Raw genomic sequence first — 25,082 nt, 5'->3', positions numbered from 1 at the left:
ATTTCCCAGGGGCCCTATAACTAGACCCCCCACCCTCTTCAGATGAATGCATTTGGACACACTGAATAATGAATGATAAAAGAAGAATGACCTATTTGGTAATTTAAGAAATAAAAAAAAAACATTTGGAAACTTTAAGTTCACATATTTTGTCAAAGCCAGTGCAATGCATGACATCTTATTTGCGTTCAGTGCTTTAGCAAAGACATATTTCCTGCAGAAAGCATATTTACTCAAGTGATGTACTTAAGTTTATTTTGACATACATGAAGCCAAGTGGCTTCTACTTGAAACTTCAGCTCCATTTCAAATCACAGGCAAATATTCTATATTCTATATTAGCTATAGTTATTTTTTATTCAGATGAACATTTTACATCAAGACACATATCATAAGCGTTTAGTAATACAAACGATTGTTAAACAATAAAAACAAATTAAAAAGTCAGTGTCAAGTAAGGGTCCTTTGTCACATTGAAGGCCCAAAGAAGAAAACATATCCAATATCCTCCACACAAAAAAAGAAAAGTTTGTGTAGCAGAACTTTGTTTTATCATCTTTCCTTCCTCATTGTGATCTCATGAACCCTCAGATTTGTCGTTACCCTCTGAGGAAGAGTTTACCCCTAGGCTGGGAACTGCTGGATTAAACTACCAGACTTTGTATTAAGTATTAGGCTAAACATTAGCTTCACCTCAGGTGCAAGAGTAAAATGCTGCTTAAAGCAATGATGCATCAGTATTCACAACCTAATATTGTAACTCACGGGGGCTTTTTCTCTCTATTGAGTTCTTTTACTTTTGATACTTTCAATACATTTTCCTGTTTATACTTTATTTGAGTAAAGGATCAGAGTACTTTACTGTGACCTTCCAACTCTACGCCTACTCTACTCTGAGTTTGCGTCTTGACTCTCGAAATTAAACAAAGAGCAAATTCCCCAGTTCTTATTTTTAGTTCCTGTAAAGTGGTGGTCCTGCCTAGATGACAGGCTATTATAGGTATATTTAGCATATTAACAATGCTTAGATGTTTCAGTAAGATAACTACAGTTCATGCCAGGCCATTTCTTCCCATGTCATCTAATAATAATGGTGTACATTCCCCTCCACCTCTATTCAGAATCTCAAGGGACAAGGCATTTGCTTTCCTGTTGGCCCGAACACTGCTCAGACAGCACAATGGTCCATTGATTCATAAATATGCCAACAAAAGAGTTTAAAATAAAACAAAAATAGAACCACAGAGGTTTTCTTTTTTTTTTACCAGTCTACTTTATTGCATTTTCAATTGCATCCAGGACGGTCTTAGTCACATGTTTTACTCTTCATTCAACAAAGTGCATTGATTAGACAGTAGTATTAGCAGAAGTAATTGTGGTGGTGGTGGAGTAGTTTGCAATCTTGCAGGATGTGTGTATTTTCTTTCTCATGTGGCCATTAGGAGTCGTAGTTTGCATTCATACGTTCAGCTGTTTGAAGGAGTCATCATGGCACAACATCGTAATGAAAGTACAGGACATTTGCTAAAGAGTGAGTTGTGAACCTCTGAATCTGAAAGCCAGGAGGCACACGCTAAGGTATGCCAAGGGAGTATTTTTTGTTTGAAAAGGTCACTGCCTCTTTGTGTTAGAAAACTAGAATCTCTAAAAGTAAAACATGAGAAATATGTTTGAATTTAACAACATAACTGTTGGTGCATTTTACAAAAGCTACTCATTAAAAACAAACGGACGCCTCTAGGCTACTCTGCACATTTTCATTACAGTATGACTCTACACGCAAAATATAAAAATTAAGTCAACATTGCAGTCAAAAGGGATGGGGGTTGCATATGTGGGTTAGGACTCAGTTTGGATTGACGCCTTCAAGCACATGACCGACGGTTTCCAGTGGGGTCCAGTACGGCCTTGGGGAGTGGTGGACGGGGCTGTCTGAGGGGTTTGAGTGGGTCAAGCATCAGGGGTCAGGGAAAGACAGGACAGGAGGCTCCTTCAGGCTGAAACAAATGAAAAAAACAAAACAAAAAAAAAACGAGGTCACACACTTCCCAGTTGTCTGTGGTGGCTGAAGGAGCCACCACCACCGCTATGGTTGTGCCACCTAGCGTGCCTGCTCCTCTAGAGGCAAATCTGAAGCTCACTTAGCAGCTTCCTCTAACAAGGCGTGACAGGGGCTCGCAGGGGTTGGGAGACAGCAGGGGGAGGAGGGAGAGAAGCATTGCCATTCCTTCAAAACCAGCATTGTGGTTCTTCCTGCAGTGGGTCATAGATGCCTGACATGCACTGTGGAACTGAAGGACAGGCTTTGAAGATTAGGATTATTATTATTATTATCTTCACCATCATCATCATCATCCCTGTCTCTGCCTCAGAGGGACAAAGAAAAAAAAAAAAAAAGGAATTGTGAGATGTTTTTGTTATAGCTCCAGATGATCCCCAGGCACTGTGTGTGCTCACTGAAGCTGTTTGCAGATGGAGACAACAGTGGCAGTCCTTTGTAAACAGGCTGCTGCATTATTTTGTTTCAGTGCATGTCAACGGAAAACAAAAGACAAGCAAGGTGAAGCAAGAAGAGTATCGGCAGATTTATGCATCTTATATGTTGAGGCAAGAACATGACATTATAATGAATATTATACCGCTGCTTCATAGGGACAGTGTGCAGTGTAGATAAAGCAGACACGTTGAGTAATTGTTACCATACAGTGGCCTTTGATTTGACAGCAGGGTCAAAAAGGAACACAAAAGCATACGTGTTTATCTGTTTAATTAATCTGGTTACATAAATGCCAAATATAAAAGGGGATTTATTCATGCTGTGGTGATGTTTGTAACCAGTTCACATAATGTTGTACTGCCCTCCAGTGGTAAAACAGAAGCATTAAAACAAGACGGCGATGAGAGAAAATGCATTTTACCTGGACAGTAGTAAGTCAACATCATCCACGTCTCCTGGCTTCAACTACTCAGCCTCTTCCTCCTGCAAAAAGAAATAATCATGTAGTTAAGGAAAGCAATTAAAGATGGTTGAGGTAGACAATCAGCAAGAATGTGTTAAAATCAGTTTTTTAAGTTGCTTTGTCATTCTTTAGGTTATTACACCATATTTTTAACTATTCTGATGGCAAATTAGTCAGTTTTGTTGAAAGTGCCCAGTGAAAATTCACCCCTTCACATCATTGACCTTGGTCAGATCCACTGCAGGGGGATTAATGGATTTAAGAAAAAAGATTACATAGATGATATATAACAGGCAGAAGTTTTCCTCTCTGCAAAACCAATTATCTTGCCTCTTGCTGCTCTACCCAGACTACGAAATCCAACATAAACCAGTCACTACTGGGGCTGAACCATCAACATGTTTTGTGTATTTGTGTCCCACACACAGACATCCTCTTAATAAGAATGAAACAAGACTTTTTCTGCAAGCAGATCAAGCAGTTTGTTGTAATACTACCTGTGTTTCTTCCAAGTCTTCTTCTTCTTCCTTTGGCACATTAAAAAGAAAAAGAAAGAAGGGAGTAGTGTGAAGTCATCGTCCAAATGGCAGGAAGGTGAGAGGACTTCACATGTTAGTGGCTGTAGCGATGGGTTGGTTAAAAATGGAGAAGTAATCCGAGAGAAGTGCAGTCAAAAGTGGAGACGGAGGGAACGAGAGAGACTAAGGAAACTAATGACCTGCGGGTTTCCACATATTCTGAGATGAGCTTTGTGAGACAAGAATGGTGCTTAAGACGGGGGCACCCTATAAGATGTTTTAAATTCTGAAACGACATGTTATATGTTGTATTTAAGTGCAATCACTCAAGCTGCACTGACTGTTCCTTGTTAGTACAGTTTGATGACTGCCTTCTTGAAGTAAACAACTCGCTCACTGGGGGACAAAGGGAGTTGACATCATTATCTATAATTAGATGCAATGATAATTTGATTCCATCCAGTTGTACAACATAAGGTATAGTACCAAAACACTATCACACAAACAGATCTACACGACCTGGAAACAAATTAGGCAGTAACAAGACTGTTTTTCCCTCCTAGTGTTGCACAGTGACAAGAGGTGCTCCATCTCCTCCATCCTCTTTGGAACTTGTCACATCCACTTTGTTTCAGAGTGCTCTTGGCAAAAAGAAGCAAAAGCCATGACTTCTTAAAAAAAAATTTAAAAAGAGGAAAGAAAAGGACAGGTCCCCCCTGTCAAGACAGTGCATCCCCTGACCGTGCAACATACACAAACTGAGAACAAACATGTCCAAGTTATGCTCATGTGCACACAGGCAACGAAACTTTCCACCTGTTCTTATGGCATCAAAACAAAAAAGTAAAACTGTCTTGGCAGACTCACAGAAAATGCCTACATCAATGCTTCGTAAGACCCACCACAACACTGAACTAACAACAAATACTGTGTGGCGTCATCTCTGAAGTAATTGTGCACTGAACCGCATGATGCAAGGCTGCCTTTGGGAGAGACAGTAGAGAAGTTTACATAAACCTGTACATACAGTCTTTGTATGCAATCAGATCATGCACAAAAACCCCAATAGGTTTCACACCATGCAAAACATGGAGAAGTGAAATCAAAATATACCTCTTGTACTTCAGCCTCTTCTTCTTCCTATGGAAGATTAAATAAGGTATTGTTTAGTATGTGAACATCAACAAGAAGTTATGATAATAGCCAACCTAATGGTCTTTATGACTGGTAGTTTAGACTGGTATTTCTGTTACCTCACTAAATCCACCTAAAGTTTAAGTAAAATATTGTCATATTCATCATGCTGCACACCGTCAGGCATCTCTATGGAGAAAAATCTACAAGTCCATGCAGCACACACAGAGAAAGAGAGAGACAGAAGAAAGAGGGAGGACAGTGAAAATCTCTAAAGTCTATAAGGCCAAAATACAAAACAATACAAGACGCCACAAACCACAAAAACTACCTCACTGCCTTGTTCGTCTTGCTCCTGCAACAAAGGTCGGACAACAACGACAAAATAGATGGAAAGGTGGAAAGGAAAGAAGGCAAAGCAAAGCAAAGCAGTGAAGCATATGAGATAGAAGATCAGGCAGAGGCTGGAATGTCTCAGAGAGGCAGAGTCCTTTCAACACAGCACTTAGGACAGATGTTTTTTAACCAGATTTTTTTTTAACCTAGATTAACTGAGGCTTCACAGTGTTGCACTCCAAAGCAGGCAAAGCTGCATTTCAGATCTGGTTAGTTCTGAAATCTCTAGGGGAGCTAACCCTGAGTTAAGTGCTGTGTGGAAAAGTGAGGAAAGTAAATCGATCATGGACAGAGTCCCGAAACTTGTAACCCTGTCGTCAGAGCTTCATGTGCCATGTGAAAAACAGTGTGCAGGCGAGTGCATAGGTTTGGGTTGGAGTGGGGTACAATGTAAATCAGTAAATCAGTGTTCTTCCTGTATGTACCCTGACAAAACCTGGGCAAAAGAAATGTCCACAACGAACTTACAGCTGATGATAAAGCTCATTAGTCTGTCAGCACACTGTGATAACTGAAGGCTACCTAGATGAGTCAATCAGTGTTCTGTCATCTGGATTATGATAGTCAGAGAGTTTGAAGACACTGTTCAAAGAAATTTTAGTCAGTAAATCAAACTGAAACTGTAAAACTGAGTGAGTAAAAAATAAGCTCCCCCGTCCACAGTGGTAATTACATCCCTGTATGTGAGTGCATGTTCACACGTGTCTATGAATATAAGCTTGTGTGAAATATGACAATAGATGTGGCAGGGAGTCATAAAGGGACATTGTAAATTCATTGTACTCTTAATAGAGGGCAGTATCAAACTAATGTAACAAAAGTGATGAAAGGGACTTCAATTATGAAGAAAATTACATTGTTATTTTATAAGAAGGTTTCTTAAATTGGCAATTTCATTAAGACAATCACTGGAGGTCATAGATTAATCATCACTGCATCACTGCATATATAACACACTTGAGGTTACAAGCAAAACCTCTTGGTATGGCCAACAGTGTTGTCATGTGCCTTGTACTTTATTCTGACTCTTAACTTTGTTACCACAGATGCCATGCTAGTCATCCAGCTATGTGATTGGTCCCTTTTGGCCTGACAGCATGGCAAACTGTGCAAATACCCTGGAATATCCTCGGTGAGACGAGACGTACTAACAACTAACACTAGTGAAGAAAAAGGCTGAATAGCTTGATATACAGGGAGGTGGCAAAGGAAGCAAGAACTTGACTATAAGGCACAGGTGACTGAAAAAAGACAGGACGAACTGAGGACTAGGAGCAGGTAATAAAAAAAATCACATGAATCTACCTCAAGCTGTCGTAGCTCTTCTTCCTCCTATAAGGAATAACAGATAGCAGGTCAGCAGGCTGTGTGGGGAGCAAAAGAGCACCACAGGCATGCGCTACAGAACAGTTTAAAATGGAAACTATGGGGATAGTTGAGGTTGTCAGGAAGCAGCAACAGGACTGGGGAGAAATGAGGAACGGGATGTTAGCAGAGAGAGAGAGAGAGAGAGAGAGAGAGAGAGAGAGAGAGAGAGAGAGAGGTAAACAAAATAGTAAAAAAAAAAAAAAATGGAGTAGAGTGCTGAAGAGAGAACAGGTAGAGAGGGAGGGAGAGAAGGGTGAAGTCTTGAAGTGAGCAAATCAAAGAGAATACAGATGAGTGGGAACAGCAGACCAAGACCCCCACCCCACCCTAACTCAACCAGAGCAGTCTTCCCTGACCTCTGCACCATCAAACCCACACTGCTGATGACTATACGGTGGAACCGCAGAAAGAGACGATCACCGACGCACAGTTACCTCTGACTGCAAATCCTCTTCCTCCTGGAGGGAGCAAACCAAGAGATGGACAAAATGGCAAAGAAGTGGTCAAACGCCATACAGTGTGTGCTTGAGGAACATGGCTGGTGTGAACACCAGCAGAAGGACCTCTGAAACTGTCGCGTCTAAGTGATGTGACGTGAAGTGAAGTGAAACACGGACTGCGGAAACATGTCAGTTCCTAAATGCAGCTATCTGAAGTAGCAGATGGAAATAGATGCATCAGCCAATCAGTGGGGTTTGAGCTATGGTGTATGTTTCACAGACAAAACCAACTGCCAAAGTCTCAAGTTCAAAGTTAATCGTAGCAATTCTGAATTTGTTTGAGGGGCAAATTAAGTTTAATCAACAGTCGTCCTTAAAATGTCTTATCATAGATAAGAAGGGCTGTAAAATGAGTTTGTTTGAATGGTTCATGACAAGACAAAAAGTACTCAAATCCCACATTGGCATGAGCAGCTACTACAGTGGAAAAAGTAGGTGATAAGTAGCTTGGGAAAAAAGACCAGCCATAGTCAATATAGCTGCCCATCTTCTGCCAAAGATACAGGAGTTGGCACTGAATAAAGATATATATATATAGATATAGATATATATATATATTTGTGGTGTGGATGCGAGGAAGACCATAAATGTATACATGTGTCATATGGACATCAAAAAACAAGTACCATACTGTTTGAACAAAGAGATTTAAAAGTGATGCAAAGCAGTTTGCAATATCCACTACCACTATGAAAAAAGACTTTTGTTACATGATTACTTATCTGGCTGTCAGGTGAAAATTAAAACAGACAGTAAATGAATTTGACAGTTAATAGCAACCCTACAAGTTCAGCTCATGTTAGCGCTCATTGTGTTAGGCGACACTGTCAGATCAAGTATCTGGCAAGCGGACATGGCTGGGCAGCACTGGTGAAGATTGGTCATAGCACTGCTTCTAAACCAGCAACTACTGCTAAGAAAGGAAAGCGGTAGTTCATGAACATCCACTGAATGTATTTCACATGCAATATTAGCTTGATATAATGAAACATGTATGGCGCCTACTGAGTGCAGGCATTGCTTACTACTACTAATGTTGGCACAATGCCTGCTGGCATGAACTGATACTGTTTGCTTTTATTATGAACACCCTTCACATTTGGCACCAAGGACAGTGTCCCTTCTTACCCTGTCATCATCAGCTTCTTCCTGTTTGAAAAAAGACAGGAAAATGGCTGAACACTGGTCCCCCTCAGCTTTGAATTGAGTTCACTGTTATCGTAAACTTTAGAGGAACTCACCTGTTCTTCTTCCTCCTCTGCATGGGCCTGCTGAAAGAGGAGATGAGACAGACACTTCAGACTATGCACATGGAGATATTTGATTCGATATTCGACGGTAATGACTGGATATCTATACTGACACACGACAACATTCACAGAACAGGCAAATAAAAAATCACGCAGTCGGGTCGGGTGTTTTCGGGACCCTACAGACACGACATAAACAGGACAGTTAATAGTGGATGTATATGCAGTGTCATGTGGGTTGAATCGTCGAGACAAGTGGTAACAGTGTCATGAGCAAAATATAAAGGTTGAGAAGTGAAGGTAAATTAAACACAAACAGAAACACATAAAAAGTCACAGGAATGCAAAATAAAGAGATTAAATGTCCAGTGGTGCTAAGGGGACAAATAGGGAATGATGGAGAGGAATGTTGCACATTGTGGGTTAGTAAATGACTGAATTCAGAGAGAGAGACTTGAGCAGGAGATGCAGTACAGGGACGACAGGAACTTAAAAGGGAGGCAAACCCTTAATATGGAGGAAAAAGACAACATTAAAGGGAAAGTATAAATGCTGAGGGGAGAAAAACAGAGCATTCCAGGAATGATGTGAAGATGGAGGAAAAAGACGCTCAGAACATGGGAGAGGGAGAGGCTAAACAACGGGAGGCTGGATTCTAGTTAAGTGGCAATTACTGTGTCTTCTGTGACCTCGTCTGTCTCTTCCACTGCCTCCTCCTCCTCTGCAGGGGCCTCGTCCCCTGCTGTTTCTTCTTCCGTGGCTTCATCATCTGCAGTCTCTCCTTCTGCTACCTCCCCCTCCTCCTCTTCACCACCCTCACCTTCATCCTCCTCATCAGCTGCCTGTGCCAGCTCCTCCTTGCTGTGTGCATCCCCGTTACGCTCCTCCACTGGTACCTCCTTATTGTGAGGTGAAAACAACAACTGGTGATCAAGGGCAACAAATAATGCGATAAAAAAAATGTGAATATTAATGGCAGAGTTGTTCAGGCAGTGCTTCAAACAGCACAGCCGTGAGCTCATCAGTTGGGGAGGTTAAAAAGCTTAAAATGTAGGTGATGGTTAATCCTGGGAATGAAGTGGAGGAGGGAAGAAGGAGTAGCAGTTAAAAGGTGGAGACTGAAGTGTCAGTACTTTGCATGAAAATCAGATCTTTGGAATGATGCATCATAAACTGTCATAGGTGAGAATAAGTAATGGCTCTTAAAGGAATAGTTCTAAATTTTGGCTAACACACTTATTTGCTACTCTCTGTAGTCAATTAGTTTGTCTTAGCTCAGCACGAAGGCTAGAAACTGGAAATTAGCTAGCCATTATATGATGTCTGTTAAATCTGTGTAATAATTTAAGTGTCTGCAAAACAATTTACAGGGGGTAATGTGCCAGACTATTACAGCTTAAACTAGAATGGCACTTAGTAGATTCGCATGACAAATACCTCTACCAAGACCTAACATATTCTTCCACCAGATCTGAATTATCTGGATCTGCACCAAATTGTAAAAATCCATAGATTTCAATACCATAAATGTCTGATTTTTATCTTGCAATATTAATGAAAATAATACAAATTCTTGGATCCGCCCCTTTAACTGGATCTGCACCAAAATTTAATGGGTTCTTCCCTGGCCCATCCCCCATCCCTCTACCAAGTTTGGAGCAAACTGGTTCCATATTTTTTGCATAGTCCTGCTGACAAACAAACAAACAAACAAACAGATATGGGTCAAAACATAAGCTCATTGGTGGAGGTAACAAACCATATATAACATATTGATTAGAGAGCTTTAAATCTGCTAGTGGGTGGATTTTGATTATCTTTGGACAGAGCCAGGCTGGCTGTTTCCACTTGTTTACAGTCTTTGTGCTAAGTTAAGCTAACAGGCTCCTGATGGTTGCTTCACATTTAGCATACAGACAAGCAAATAAGTATATTCTATATATATATATATATAAGTGTGGATCTGTTCCTCTCATCAGTCTAGTCAACAGTATTTAATAAATAAGCAGTATAGTAACTCCTGGACTGAACTGCTGGAAGCAAATTACAGCTAAAATGATTCTCAATTTGCACTTTGTTCATGCAGTACTGAATTATATCCTGTGGGATTTTAAAAAAGGAAGATCACAGGTTCAGCTAAGCAGGATTCCTCACTTGTGTTTTTAGCTAACCCTACAACAACAAAAACAACAAAAATCCTTTGGATCTTTTTCAGCTACTCAATATATTGCAGCTGTGTCAATATCTCATGATGCAATGAGTAAAATTGCATTGAGGTTGTGAATGTGAGTCAAATTCCTGCTTATGAGAAATGTTTGCTCATGCCCTTGACTTGCAATTGTAAGTAACAAAAATATGATTGCATTTTAAAGGTTAACACAGAGTCAAACACAGAAATCGAAAGATGTATGTAGTTAGGTATCTTCAGATTGTGGACTGTGATGAAAGTGAGGACAGCAGGGATTTTCTTTTGGGAGGAAAAATGTTAGAAAGTCACTGAAATCAAGAAGTATAGAAGATACAAAATGCTTTTTTAAAGTATGCATTGAAGAAAATATTAACAACGGAAACAAAACATCAAATTTCACAATGCAAACCAAACATATTACACTTTGTAAAGTACTAAGTGAAGAAAGAATTGTAGGAGCATGATGCCTCACCACCACTCTGGGGCAGTCTGAGTGATGCAGTGCCACAGTGTTATAATGACACGGTACATTGTGTTACTGTGGAATAAAATTTTTCACTCATTCAAAGCACAAAAAGATTTGTCAGTGTGATGACTGAGACAAGAGATAATGGAAAGTCTGTTCAAGTCAACAGGTTTGGACAGAGGGGGAATTATTTAGCTATAATGAATGGAAAGGAAAAGGTGAGACACAGTGAAAAGACACAAAACATAAAGGAAGTAACGACGGCATTACTATTGAGTCATCAAGGTTTCCCTCTGCATTAGTTTCCTCGGCATGGGTCCCGTTCTCCACAATATCCGCCTTGTCCGCCTGCACTGCTTCCTGTGCCAATGAAATGACCAGGTTTAATACAAGTGTATCACACAGAACCCTCAGCCCTTGATGTCAATGGTTTGGATCACCAGCAAATGTTGTCTTGTACATTTTGAAGTTACAGCGTCCGTGATTATTGTCAAACAATGGTTTTCTTAACATCAAAGTCTGCTGTTTGCATTTCAACATATTTAATAGTGAAATCAAAAATGCATAACAGATTTGTGAAATTGTAGCTTCAGGCCACTTCATTCTGAAGAAGTGATATCTTAAATTTGATCAGCGTCTGCCCGAGTTGTCATATACCATAACTTGATATTACTCACTATGGAGGTGAAAGTGTGTCCTAAAGATCATCAAACACTACTATGGTTTTGAATTTAATTATGATGTGTTTAAAGAAACTAAGATGGACTTACTTTGATTTCTCTAGTGGGTTACAATTAAAATGTGACATGCTTTATTGGTAATTTATGGATTTCTGACAACATGATAATGTAAGGTATGGACTCTTGTTATTGTGGACTCTGCAGGCTATATGCAAGCTATATGCATGACAAGTCATTTATTATTGTTCTTTAAAGTCTCTAATACCCTGATGCTGTCTTGATATAATTAATTCAGTTGATTGCACAGCTTCAAATGATAAATGAGATATTAGCCAACTTATCTAAGACAGGTAGGTGTTTCATTAATTGTATTGTTATATATAATATTGTTGTATATAATAAACTAAAAATGTATCAACAATATATATATATATCAATAACATTCATACTAAGCCAAGCCAGAATTTGTTCCAACACAGTTAAACTGTCCTGAAGGACAATATATTGGCTATTTGATTAAACAAACACTGTTGAAGCTGTCCCACCACAGCAGATTTACATCCTGGCATAGGGTTAAACAAAATTAGATTATGTTGTTTAGGTTTTTCTTTTTTACACAGTGGAAAACAGGAAAAGGTTTGCACCTTTGACCCAGGAGGAGGGGGCAGCCCCAGGAAAGAATACACCAAGTTGTCCTCCTTGGCATCGAAGAATGTGTCGTAGTCCTGCATGAAAATATAAGAAAACATTCTGTTATAATCCACTCCATCTTTTATTTCTGCTTACACATCATGTGCACTCAGTGGAGCAGGTCTGTACATTAATAATGTCACTTAATTGCTCTCTTAATCATATACCCCATGGCCCACATTAAAGTATGTAAATTCTGTACTATTCTGCAGAGGCCCCCATGTTTTGGTTTGACATCTAGATCCAACCGCTGGCTAATAAACACAAGTCTAAAGCAGAGTGAGTCCCTGCTGTGAATATACTCACCCCGCAGTAGCTCTCTTCATTGAAGATCTGAGGTGGCAGGGGGATGCCGTTGGCGGGCTTCTTCTCCTCTGGGACATTCTGCCTCATCCACATGCGGTTCTCCTCGTTGCAGGCGATGTCCAACTGAGCGTAGTCCACTTTAAGAGCCTCCAGGAAGCCGACCACATCTTGCTGCTTCTTTTTGATCTGGGAAACAGAAAAACAAATAGCATAAGCTTAAAGAAAACCAACAGTGATTGCACAGTGTGTGGGGGGAAGGCTGTGATATTCAACTTCAAAGATTAAACATGTTGCACACTATATGACACAATGGGTTCAAAATCTGGTACATGACACTACCCTCCTCCCCTTGGTCTCCTGTCCTACTACATAAATATGTAAACTCCTGCTGTTATAATAATTAGTTGATTCACAGAAGATTAATTGCCAACTATTTTTATAATTGATTAATCATTGAGGTTCATTTGGTGGTTTGAGCTTATAATGTGTGCGCATATGCTGCTTTTCTCTGTATTATATCAGTATAATTTGAATACCTTTGTGTTTTAGACTGTTAACTTTACAGACAATGTCATGTGATGTGAAAACATTATTTTGAACTCTGGGAAACTAAGTATATTTTCCACTATCTTTTGACAAATTATAGCCTAAACAATTAGTCTACTAGTAGAAAAGACATGAATAGCCCTCCACTCATCGATAACAACAGTATGAAGCTCTACAAACATACAAACTCAGAACAAACAAGGCAGGTCTTTCTGCTGTGAGACAACAGCCCTATCCAAGTGGGCCACCATGCCACCACTAGGCCAGTGCAAGCTGCTTATTTAGCTTTGCCAAAAGTAGATCTAGAGGATGAATTCACCCTCCCTGCAGTGGTTATCACCCCACCTTGTGTGTACACTGTTACTTCAGGCTATATCAGATCGCCGATAGTATTAAAAGGCTGTTTGTTAGGGGCAAAATCTCTACCAACACCGGTTATGTGGTCTAAAGCGTTTGTATATCGGGGGTTCCCGAGACATGAATAAGTTTGGGAGCCCCTGTTCTAGAAAGCTCTGCATGTGAATCAGGTCGACTTGCGAGGTAATTAAACGCACTGAAGCACAGCTCAAGCATAAATATTAACATGAATCAAGTCACACACATGTCAATATTCTTTAGATATGCGAAATCAAAGGCGAGTGACATTCATTTCGAGGTTTAACGCTCTTGACTCAGTGTGAGTGAACGTCCTGATCGGTTTCAGGAGCACTAAACTACAACCAGGAAAGTTCAGTCTACAGAGAAATCAGTCGCACTGGCTGAATGCTTACCGCAGTGGATCCCGATGAAGAGGCGAGGAAGACTTTGATAACCATTTTTTTTGTTTAACAATATATTCTGTAGAGTTTGCAACAAGTAGGCTCTTAAAGGAGCAGGCAGTCTCCTCTATTATTAGAGCGCACCCAGGACGGAGGGAGACATAGCACTGAGATCACACACATTCACTCAGTCACTCACTCTCACACACACACACACACACACACACACACTCTGCTGAGGCTATTTTTGTCTCCAGGCTCCATTAGTGCAGGATTGGTGGGATGGCCCCTAGGGGCGCAGCACCACACTGACTGATTGGCAACTTCAGCTGTCTGTCGACGCGGGGGACAGTGGAGTTCGTCTCCAGCCACTTGCTGAGTTCATATATGGACAGAAATAGCACTGACCAGCACTGTAGGCTGCAAGTCTTTGGTTTCCAAACGCAGGAGCTCGGACCTGTTAAGGGTTCTCGATTAGGATCCCCAACAACATGGGAAATTGTTGACTTGACTCAATAAAGTTTGTTGTGAAACTGGGCCAATGCACGTTAGATGCGCTATCATCGAGGTTTCACTCTTTCTCCATCTCTGTAAAGGGACACAAGTGAAAGCATCCTTGCGTGTAGTTCTTTTTAATTTACAATATTAATAAAATCTGCCAAAACCTCACTTTTGACTGAAAATTTTTATTTTTCAAAATGTTCAGGAAAGAATTGTGTAGCCTTCATTCAAAATGCATAGTGGACACTGAAAATAAAATTTGTAGTATCTTGCACACACACAGTCTAACCTATAGATGTATTAGCCTTTATATGTAATAGTTTGCAACTTTAATATAGCCTTTTTTTTTCCAAGCTGGTTTGGAGCTTCAATCATTGTTCCTCTAGTTACCGTGATAACCGCGAGTGTCTTGAAAAAAGCCCCTGGCAACAATCGATCCACTTATTTATTAACTAAATATTCAGAACCTGGATGTAAGTAGCTTAATTGGAAATAACAACATGTCTGTGCATGTTCTCCAGTAGTGAGCAACAAGAGCACAAAGAGAGCTCCTCTCAAAAGCAAGGAAAAGGTATGATGCTGTAATTTTTCAGGCTACACCAGTTAAAAATATGAAGAACCAATGATCCTTAAGCTGAAGATGAAGGAAACTTTATTTTATGCAACCCAGTCAATTCAACAAGATCATAGGGACCAACGAGAATAAGTGTTAGGAATTTCTTCATGCAGGTCTTTTATGAGCAGATTTCTTTGTGATCCTTCAGCTAAAAAGCTGCAAAAAGCACTTGATACTCATTTATGGTTTACAGCTACTATAGCAAAAGGAATAAGGTCCTCAAACTCATTTTATTTCATGTAAGTTCACATTAAGGCTTATGTTTTCCTGTTTTTTTTTTCAGAGTGGAAACACCTGTACAACAAGTGACGTGTGCGAGGCAGCAGAGCCTGATGCAGCAGGCCTTGGTTCATAAGGAGGGTGACGGTGATGCTGTGAGCTGCAGCACTGACACCTCCAGGTGGTCAACTCCCTCCAAACTATACTGTGGCTCTAATAGTCTACAATACTTGTCTGACTGTGAAGACCAAGCTGACTCCCTCAGACAAGATTCCAGAGGCCAAGACAACAGACAAGTGGCAAGGATCAAAACCACCTGGGAGAAAGAGAGGTATTTTATTCAACCTGCTTTAATATGTGCGCAGTAGGAATCATGTTGTTTATTTAAATAAAGTCAATGTAACTCATACTATCATTAGTAAATTCTTTTCTTTTTTCTTCTTCTGTTTAGATAAAAAAGCCCAAGGGGATTGCAAACAGAAGACAAACTACGCTGCACACTGCCAAGTCCTGAAGTTGCCTCAGATCAAGCCCTTGCAGATTTCAAAACCAAGGACACAGTCTGCCCACTTGAACTGCATCAGGGAACTGAAGAGCCAGGTGTCAGATCTGCAGCAGCAGCAGCAGCAGCTGAGAGAGGCCCAGGCTGAGAACAAACTGCTGAAGAGGTTCCAGCGTCGCCACACGGTGGCACTACAGCACTTCCAAGACTCAGAGGGCAGCATTTCACAGGTTGGTTGATTGTGTCCCTCTGGTGTCTCCCATGCTCAGTCAGATCTGAATCATTGCCAAATCATTGTGTGCACAGGAAGCTCAGAGACAAAAACAGGGCTTTTGGTGGCTACCCATCCCTAAAAGTTGGAATGCTTTTATCTGTGTGCACCATGCATTCTACACCTACTCCCAGCGTAGTATCCAAATTTCACAAGCTGTTCATATGTTCATCTCTGCAGGCAGAAAATCTGATGAATTTTTCCTCATCTTTCTCCAGTTCTCCAGTTCCTCACATTATGTTGTTGCCACCCCTGTTCCCAGGTCCTCACCAAGCACAACAACGAGGTCCGAGTCCTGCAGGGGCTGCTCAGTGAGACCCGTGCCTGCCGTGACCACCTGGCAAGGCAGCTACAGGCCACAGAAAATAAGTTGTTGAACACAAAGGCCACTCTCCAGCACCTGCAGCAACTCAGCCAGGATCGCAGCCTGCTGGAGAGGGAGGAGCTCACCCTCATGCCGGCCAAGGCCACTGCTGAACTGGAGGAGAAGGGCAAGAGGATGCTGGTATGAAGAGGTTGGTTGGGATGGAGATGGATTTGTGGGAGTCCAGTGTCTCACCAGAACTCCGCACAGCATCCATACACTAGCACTAGTATACTGGGGATATAACCAGGAAGGGCAGTTTTTTAAAATAATTTTATACCTTTGTTCATTTTCTTTTGTTGTATTTTAGGACTTTTTTTGTGCCAGGCATCGTTCAGTTGTCAATTAGTCACTGAACAGAGAAAGATCAGTGATGCAAGGAAGATTTCCAGCTGTCTACAAGAGCAGATATATCAGCATTGTAGTGTCCCTATCTGCAAACAGGACCATGGCCTTTTGAATTCCATTATGTTTTCATGTCATATCCAAAGTGAAGTCAGACTAAGCACTTGTTGGAGAATTAGGTTAAGATGTCTGGATCAATATTTTCCTCAGACAACTGGCCATTAGTGAACCACTGATACTGAGGGTTTATTGCTCGTGTTTGATGGTGTAATTGCTGATACTGAGAAAACTAAACATTACAAATTGTTATTAATGTTCTATTTAAGCATTTTGCAAAAACAGATTTTCAAATATCTTAAAATTTTAATGTATTCTGACCAACTGTAACATGGTTGCTCATTTAAGAAAGATCGGATATGAGACTATTAAATCACGTTTTTTTTGTTTCCCATTTACAGGAAAGAAAAAGAGAAGTGGATACATGCGATATTTACTCTCACAGATTACTAAAATGATCGACCAAAAAAAGTGAGTTTGGCCATTTCTAATTTGTTGGCATTTAGCGGGAGTTGTCTGAGACTCATTCCTCATTTACAGGCAATGAAATCAAGATGGGTCGAACAGACATGGAGCAAAATGCTTGTTTTGTCAGTGGGTCATTCAGTATTTTTCGAGAAGTATGACTATATTTGTTTTTAGACACCTGTGAGCAAAATAGTTGTTCAGAAGAGCGCAGAACATCAAACTGAGAGACTGTACAGACGAAAAGGAGGCATCAGAAGCATCAGAAGTGTTAGGGGCCCCACAAGTGTTAAAAGAAGAGCAGAAAAAAAGAAAACGAAAGCGAAAGAATACAACTGAACCTACAAGAAAAGGATACAAGCTGACTCAGATCAAACGCAACTATACTTTAAATCAAACTACTGAGAACCTGCACAGTGGCAAGACCTGCCTACAGCAGCATGGATGCGAGTCCCTGTGAAAGCACCACGATCTCGACAAGGGTGGAGGCCCTCAGCAGTGGGATTTGTGAACTTTCTATTATAAGCCTTCCAGCTGGGAAATACAGGAGAGGAGGAATAGGCAGCTCTCAGTGTGAGTAAAGGGCAGATACAGTGCACATTGATGAGCAGCTCTTTGGTCCAAGTGAGGTCACTGAATTGGTTGGTTAAACCTTTAACATGTCATACAAAGAACCTTTGACTGAATCAGTGGATAAAGTTTGACTGTAGTGGCAGAGGACTGGGATTTTCTCATGCTCTTTGTCACTAATGTATTTCTCTGAATAAATTATTTTCTGACATAAGAGTTACACAAAGTCAATTGTGGTTTATCTACTTTGGTTTAATCCATTGCAATTCTACTTCAAGACAATTACCTGACATGTTTTTATTGGTCAACTCCCAATTTGCAAAGTGACAATAAATAGGGTTTATTTTTCTTTTTTGTCTTTTATTTAAAAAGGCATTTCAATATTTCCAAATCATTCCATTTTGAAATAATACACAGTAAAAACAATCTCACAATTAAATTAAAGTAAAATATAATAACAAAATTCAACAACCCCAAATTGCTATGTTATAGAATGAGACAACCAACACCAACAGACATGGAGCAGCTGACAAAAAAATAATAATGGAACAAAACTGTAGCTTTCAACCAACAAAATGTTGAGCAATAAGTTAAGAGAACAATGTGTTTAATGTTTGTGCTCACAGCTTTAATCTCTAGCTGACAGCATGGAGACCGAGTGTAACTACTTTGTTGCAAACCACCAGCCAGCATGTGATTCCCACTCCACCTGAAGGGAGAGAACAGCTCTGTCAATGCCTTAATAAACAGACTCACATTAATGACAAATTTAAGAGAAAAAGTATGACATACTGCAGTTTATATGTGAACCAAGTTCTAATCCAAGTTATGTTGATGAAAAAACTCTATCCCATGTGTATTATGTTGTTGTATTTGAGGTGTCCTGCTAAAGTATATGGTGAGTACCTGCCACTCCTGTTGGGAAGGCCACAAGGCGCTCCACAGGGGCAATCCATCTATTGGGGACCACTGTCACTGGATCAGAGTAATACTTCCATATCAAGGAGATCATCAGAGCAGCCTGACAAATTAAAGACAGAAATGTGTGGATACATAATACATCATATGTATTTTATTAGCTTGTCATGATGCTAGCAATGTCAACTCTAACATTATACAGTATGTTTAAAATTAAGAGAATAAAGTACTTAAATTACATTAACTGGAGGTTCTGTATGAAATATATGGCCCATGCTTACATTTTTGATACGGAAGTAGCTCTCTTTGTAGGTCTCATTGTTACACTGTAGTCTACTACTAAATCTACTTACAATACCCACCTACCTGCAGTATATAAAAGACAATGTTGACAACCCATTTCATTTTGGCTTGTTGTGCTGTTCTTGATTTCACTGCAAAAGGGAGGAAATATGTAACTGTTTGAATCATTGGAAAATTGTTTGAATCATTGGAAAAATAAGAAGACATGGGCAATGATTCAGAGATCTAAAATTTGGCTATGCGCTTTTTATTGTACATTCCCAGTTACTGTCTTCCGTCTAGTCATTGGGTAATATAACAAGTATCACAGTGAAACAAAGAGAAAATTGTGATTGGTTAAATTTTTCTAGTACAACACAGGTTGTATAGCTTGGTCATGGGAGACTGAAAACTGCCAGTGTGCAGTTTTCAGAAAATATCAATGTGGAAATCATATGAAACACCTTTGCACTGCTGTAGATGTGTATCCCTCAAATTCCTTTTAACCACTTCCTGTCTGAGCACAAGATCCTAAGGCTGTGGGCAAAGGACAGCAACAGACAGCAGCTGTTCCCAGAGAACATTTAGTAAGTATGTTATCTAAAACCCTCTGCCACTTCCTGCAAGTGGTGGTTTTAAAGTGTGAATCTGCTGTAGTAGACATGCAAAGGTGTGGAAGACACGAAAATGTGCCGTTTACAGTTTTAGTGACAGTGTGTCGCCGTATAGTTTCCATTTTCTTTCAAAACGAAAATAAGCTACAAGGAGCGTACTAAGTAACAAGGACACCAATCCAAAACAGCATCCCTGCAACAAACAGTTCCTTTCTAAAGCCTTTGTTCACTTCTCATTGTGACTGTCATAAAAATGCTGATTTATATTTAGAAAATAAAGATTGTAGTGTTGTTGCTATATGTTGCTGATGTATTGAATGTCATTTTAGGGCTCCTGTCACATTGCCTTTCCTCGTTATGTCAGTAAATACTTCTGTTTCTCACCGTGCGTTTTCAGCTTGTCTGTCATCTTGTTGATTTTGCGCTCCAATCTGGCATATCTTGCAAACTCATCCATCATGCTAATGGAGGACTGCTCCTTCTTCATCTCCTGAATTTCAGCCCTCATCTCACTCTCCTGCTCCGCATCTTTCTGCACCATCTTTGAGAGCTTGAAAGAAGAGGAAAAAGTGAGTTAGCAGGGGGACATGATTTTAGTGTGATGCAGTCACAAAGCTCTGAAGTGCTCCTGCTGGACAATAAAAGATGGTATCCAGGAGTTTTAGCTAACATATTTGCATTACGCTAAGCTATCTTTAGCAGTAATGCTAAGATGTAAACAGTTACAAAACTCCCTCGTGTTACAGTGGGCTCATTACATTTGAACAACGACGCAGCACAAGATGTTTCGCCCCTTGTGTGTTGTGACTAGACAGGTTTCCGGGGAAAACTCCACCCAAGTAGCATTATCCATTATCCGTTAGCTGTTCAGTAAACTAAGCTAGGCAACAATGGGCTGTCTGAGAGACGAAGCAAAAACACCAACAACCATAATACACCACCACAGCCTATACGTTTCAGTCATAATTTCACATATAATAGCAATACACCCAACTTACGAAAGAGGATATGGTCGGCAGGAGTGTTTTCATGAGATTGCACAGAAAAACCGACCCCAGCACAAGGAACCACGCATACCCAGACGCCATGTTTTCTCTCCTCCCTCCAGTCCTGTCAGCCTCCTTGTTGCAGCCGTGGAGCTATTGGAGTTCACAGTGCAGTTACATAATAATTAGGCCATTCAGGTTCTGCTGGTAATACTTTAAGGTACACGGAAGTTATTTTTTTTTTTTAAAAACACACACACACACACACACACACACACACACACACAAACATCAATGACCTCATTTAGTTCAATATGTTTATTCGGCAGCATATTAGAATTGTGGTTATATGATTTGGTGATAAGAAATTGAACTAGAATAAGGAAATACCACTGACTCAGAGGACAAAAAGATATTTATGCACACGTTTATTTAATACTTCATAACATGGACATAGTTGTCTTGCACACACTGCAAAAAAGCCCGTGATTAAAAAGTGAGAGTTGGCTGTCTTCACTGATTGGCATACAATCTTGCCCACACAGGTAAGATGTTATGGTTCAAAAATATGCTGCCTCGACCTCGAAGCCAATCACTGGAAGCAAGGGGCGGGGGTTTACTCTTCCTGGTAGGTTGGTAGGATAAGGGATAAAATATACCGAGAGGGGGATCCAATCCAGTTTGAGCTAGTTCTGGTGCTGGTCGGACGTCTATAACGTTTATACATTTGTTACATACCGCACTGGAGGTGCAAGCAGAGGCGTAGGGGTGACTCTTTTCATTCAGTTTCTTGAGCTGTAAAAGACCGTTGTTCTTTTATCTCTGCTGTACAGTCAAAGCAACAATGGGAAGGAAAAAAGTAAGTTAAAATATGTAGATTCTGTGGAATTTCGACATATGCAGTACATTTATTAACATAAATACATAAGCTGTATTTTAAATTCGCTACCGTGTATCTTTTCACACTGCATGAGAAATAATGTAACGTTAACAATAGTCGCTACAGTGTCCATGTGCATGCATTAAGTCCACCTTTGCTGCGCTCAGGTCTGTCGTGTCTACCCTGTTGATACAGGGAAGTGGCGCCTTTTTACTTAGTACAGTGCAGCGTGCCTTTTCATCGACCAAGTTTTCCAAATGCATAGTCTCATCTAATGCAACCACTTCGTGATTCAGGGGCTAAGATGTATATCTGTCCGTGGTTTTAATAATAATTAGCCCTTACTGTGTGCTGAGATCAAACAAAGGGGTGTAACCACCGTCGATGCACAGGTTGCCATTTCAAGGAAATTTCGTGCGTAATTGCCACTGGATATGTGAATTTATCGTGATTAGACGCGTTACTTCTTAGGCAGCCGTTTTTACTAGGGATATGTGGAGTTGTAATATGTGTAATCCCAGCAAACACTGTTGAGATTTTGACCTCTGTCTGCGAGTACTGTAAAGCTAGTGCGCGTCACCCTTGAGGTGTACGCTCTTTTCTTTAAGAGCGTCATGGCAGCTGATATATCTTCGAAAAGACAGCGACACATCTGGTCGTTTTAACTGCTCACTTGTATAATCGTCATGTCGGAGAAGTTTTATGGAATAATCCTGAGGTTTAGTCAAACTGGGAACATAAAAAAACACATTCACTGTAGTGATGTATGGAAGTGCATGTGGAGATGGAGCGACTCCATGACTTCCCCCCTTCTTGAAGTAGCAGGAGCACCGTGCCTACTTAACAAAAACATGTCGGTCTCATGAATGATGCGCTACAGTGCTTTGGTGGAATATACTTGAACTGGCCAAGCCTTTCTTAGTTAATTTAGAAACGTATCAGACTCCTCTCCCCACTTTAAGGTTGCATAATTTCTTTGTGACTTAAGGGGAGGGAGAGGTGCCCATCCCCCCTTTGCATTACACACCCACTTCAGCTCACTCATGAATAGCTGTTGTTTTTGGTTTACTAATTTCTTTTTCCCTTCTCTGTCTCTCACAGTCCAGCAGTGATGCAGTTGCAAGTGCAGAGGTTAGTATTTGTGTCATGTCTTGACACCCAAACTGACAAAAACAGATCTTGACATGCACATGTACAGTGAAATGAACATTTTGTTCTATTTTCTGTCAAGAAAAAAGAGGAGGGCTTGCTTCATGCAGGATGGTTATTTAAATAGTTATGCGCTGGCCACTTTTAATCCTGCAAGTGAGAAACTAAAGCTATAAGGATTACAGTGTCAGGCAGTTGGTTTTAATGCACTGTTAAAACCCAAACCTGGTCATTCTGTTGGGTTTGAGGATTTGCACAGCCTCTAGGGGGCGCTGGTTAAAAGGGGCTCCTTGCTAACTAACTTTTGGTCCATAGCTTGTCCACCACACTTTGCTACAAATCTTAAAACGCAATGTTTCACCTTTGCCCCCAGTATGACAGTTTAATGTACAGTTAAGCAGAAAAAGTGAACAAGAGTACAAGGAAGCTGTTTCAGTTTTCAGTCTTAGTTTGCTAATTTGCTAATTTATTTCTTCTGTCAAGGATGGGATGTTTTCACCTCTGTTTGTCTGCAACTAATAAATGCCAAAGTCCAAGTATTTAAATTGTAACTCTCACAAAGAAACCTTTTCACACGTCTGATAAGCTTTGACTTAGGCTACCTATAGTCTGTTTGTAATTATAATTCAGAAGTTGGTGCATTTGAATGAGTTGTAAGAATTGTTTAATAGACATTTTAAACTGATAAATAAGTTGGATTTATTTATTTATTTTTCCAATACTGACCATCTCTTAAATAACCAACATTAACCCAGACATTCAGCTGAGGCCCATGTTGGGCACTTCTTGGTGTCTAGAAATGCATATAGAGGCACTCATTACCTCCCCCTTGTACTCATAGTACCACCCCACATTGCGTAACATTTGTTTCATGATTGATTTTATGGGCAAAAAGTGTTTTTTGGACTCTTTTGTATCATGTATTAATACTCTCAAATGACTGAACTAATATCTTGTCCTATGTTTCTCTTCAGCCGCGGAGAAAGTCTCAAAGGTTGTCAGAAGTGAGTTTTACAAAGCCCAGCAAAAACCATCTCGCATTATTTAAATCAGCACATATTATACTATAACTATAGGTATTTTGTTGGCCTAATATGATGCATAATTGTTTGTTGTGTGTGTGTGTTTTGCAGAAAGAGACACAACCAAAATCACAGCCAGAAAAGACAAAGGTAATAGGAGAAATTCTGCCATTGCACAAGAGCACTGTATCCACTTAAAATGCAATGTTTTGCTCTCTATATTCTCTATTATTCAAATTTGACGGTGCATTTCATGCTGCTTGGTTTGTTTTCAACATGGTAGGCACCTCCCAAGAATAAAAAGGTGAAAGAGCCTGCAAAGGCCAAGCCAGAGGAGAAGAAAGAAGAACCTCAGGCAGAGAAAGAAGAGGCTCCTGCAGAAAACGGTGAAGCCAAACCCGAGGAGGTATGACAGCTTTGTATCTTCATGAGCCTTGCCACATGAAATTTGCTATTTGTTTGCACTGTAGCAATGTTCAAAGAAAACAAAATGATAAAGCATCTTTTCTCCATCCTCCAGAAGGCTGCAGCAGCAGATGAGGCAGACAAAAAGGAGGACAAGGCTGAAGAGGAGGATGAGGAGGAAGAGGAGGAGGAGGATAAAGCAGCAGAGTAGTAGTAAAACCTAAAAACTCAGTTGCTCCCTGTACCTCCTTTCTTGTACAATGCAGAGAATATTTTTATCTTCTATTTTCTTAAGACAGCAGTGTTTTTAGGGATGTGATTTCAGAAATGCATTTTTTTTTTTTTTTTTAAATACTACAAATTCCATTCAATTTCATGGCTTCTGTGAAGGGAAAGTTTGTGGTTTCATTCATTGTACTTGTTTTTTGTCTCTTTGGCTTCTTCTTTGGCCTTTTTTAGATTGTGGTTTTCTGCATGACATTTAGTCATGCCTTCAGTGGGGTCCAGAAGTCTGAGACCACTTTCCCATCCAAGTGGCCTCAGACTTTGGGACCCCACTATATATCAGGAATTCCAGGATTCACCTGAAACATTCTCGAGGAGTCTCGAGGGATTTTGTGACCTGTACTGTTTTGGAATTTAATCCATTGTAATACTGTGTTTGATAGGGAATAGAATGGTTTAAAGTTTGAGAGTTGTGTTCTATGCTATGTAACATCTTCTTCACAACGTTCACTTTAATCATGTTCACTAGTACTGGAATTGGTCATGTTGATTTTTTTTTTTTTTTTTTTTTTTTTATAATGCAGTCTGTGATGGTATATTTGAGGACAGTTAAATTTACGCATATTCTCAGCTGTGCTCAAAAGAAAATACATTACAGAGTTAATCATACTTGCTGTGTTTATCCTTTTAGGATAACTGTATTTTCATTTAAGTCAACAAAATGTATATGCCACACATTTGTGGATATATTCATTGTGGTTTTGGGATTTCTCTACTAATGTACAGTTTCCTCCTTTTTTTTAAAAAAAAGAAAAAAAAAGAAAATGTTTTCTTTGAATGGTATGAATGGTATAAAATGCCAATTAAAGTGGGAATTTCTCTTAAATCTTTGATTGGTTCGCTGATTGACTGATTTAATATGTTTACCTTT

The 25,082-nt window shown here is 40.0% G+C and overlaps 2 protein-coding genes and 1 long non-coding RNA gene across 52 annotated transcripts in view; 2 read left to right on the top strand and 1 right to left on the bottom strand.

Moving 5' to 3' along the window:
* The window catches only part of LOC130167339 (uncharacterized), a 77,614-nt gene extending 62,184 nt beyond the window's left edge, over window positions 1-15,430 (top strand). Inside the window, exon 3 of the long non-coding RNA XR_008827273.1 lies at window positions 15,161-15,430. This is a non-coding gene — a long non-coding RNA (uncharacterized LOC130167339). The remainder of the gene's footprint in view (window positions 1-15,160) is intronic.
* On the bottom strand, window positions 1,249-20,639 carry LOC130167332 (adapter SH3BGRL-like). 50 transcript variants are annotated; one of them, XM_056373430.1, is made up of 15 exons: window positions 20,483-20,639; window positions 19,869-20,034; window positions 18,955-19,022; window positions 12,457-12,642; window positions 12,105-12,185; window positions 11,051-11,140; window positions 8,801-9,025; window positions 8,118-8,147; window positions 8,005-8,025; window positions 6,811-6,834; window positions 6,314-6,340; window positions 4,592-4,618; window positions 3,458-3,487; window positions 2,919-2,980; window positions 1,249-1,997 (listed from the first exon to the last, which is right to left on the bottom strand). In XM_056373430.1, the coding sequence occupies exons 1-14, from the start codon at window positions 20,570-20,572 to the stop codon at window positions 2,963-2,965; spliced, it is 1,083 nt and encodes a 360-aa protein (XP_056229405.1). In that variant the 5' UTR covers window positions 20,573-20,639; the 3' UTR covers window positions 1,249-1,997; window positions 2,919-2,962. The 50 variants fall into 50 exon arrangements, with proteins under 50 accessions (XP_056229405.1, XP_056229353.1, XP_056229354.1 ...); XM_056373378.1 differs by lacking the exons at window positions 18,955-19,022; window positions 19,869-20,034; window positions 20,483-20,639 and adding an exon at window positions 13,773-13,960; XM_056373379.1 differs by lacking the exons at window positions 18,955-19,022; window positions 19,869-20,034; window positions 20,483-20,639 and adding an exon at window positions 13,773-13,960 and having other exon boundaries at window positions 8,118-8,144.
* A 502-nt stretch (window positions 20,640-21,141) lies between these two features.
* hmgn1a (high mobility group nucleosome binding domain 1a) lies at window positions 21,142-25,042 on the top strand. Its single transcript, XM_056373431.1, has 6 exons — window positions 21,142-21,329; window positions 22,452-22,481; window positions 23,474-23,503; window positions 23,633-23,671; window positions 23,805-23,927; window positions 24,042-25,042. The coding sequence occupies exons 1-6, from the start codon at window positions 21,315-21,317 to the stop codon at window positions 24,135-24,137; spliced, it is 333 nt and encodes a 110-aa protein (XP_056229406.1). The 5' UTR covers window positions 21,142-21,314; the 3' UTR covers window positions 24,138-25,042.
* The last annotated feature ends 40 nt before the right edge of the window (window positions 25,043-25,082 follow it).

This window comes from Seriola aureovittata, chromosome 4 (genome assembly GCF_021018895.1).
Source record: "Seriola aureovittata isolate HTS-2021-v1 ecotype China chromosome 4, ASM2101889v1, whole genome shotgun sequence".
In the NCBI taxonomy this organism is placed as follows: domain Eukaryota; kingdom Metazoa; phylum Chordata; class Actinopteri; order Carangiformes; family Carangidae; genus Seriola; species Seriola aureovittata.
The sequence above is the reverse complement of the archived record's forward strand: the minus strand, read 5'-3'. Positions and strand labels throughout refer to the sequence as shown.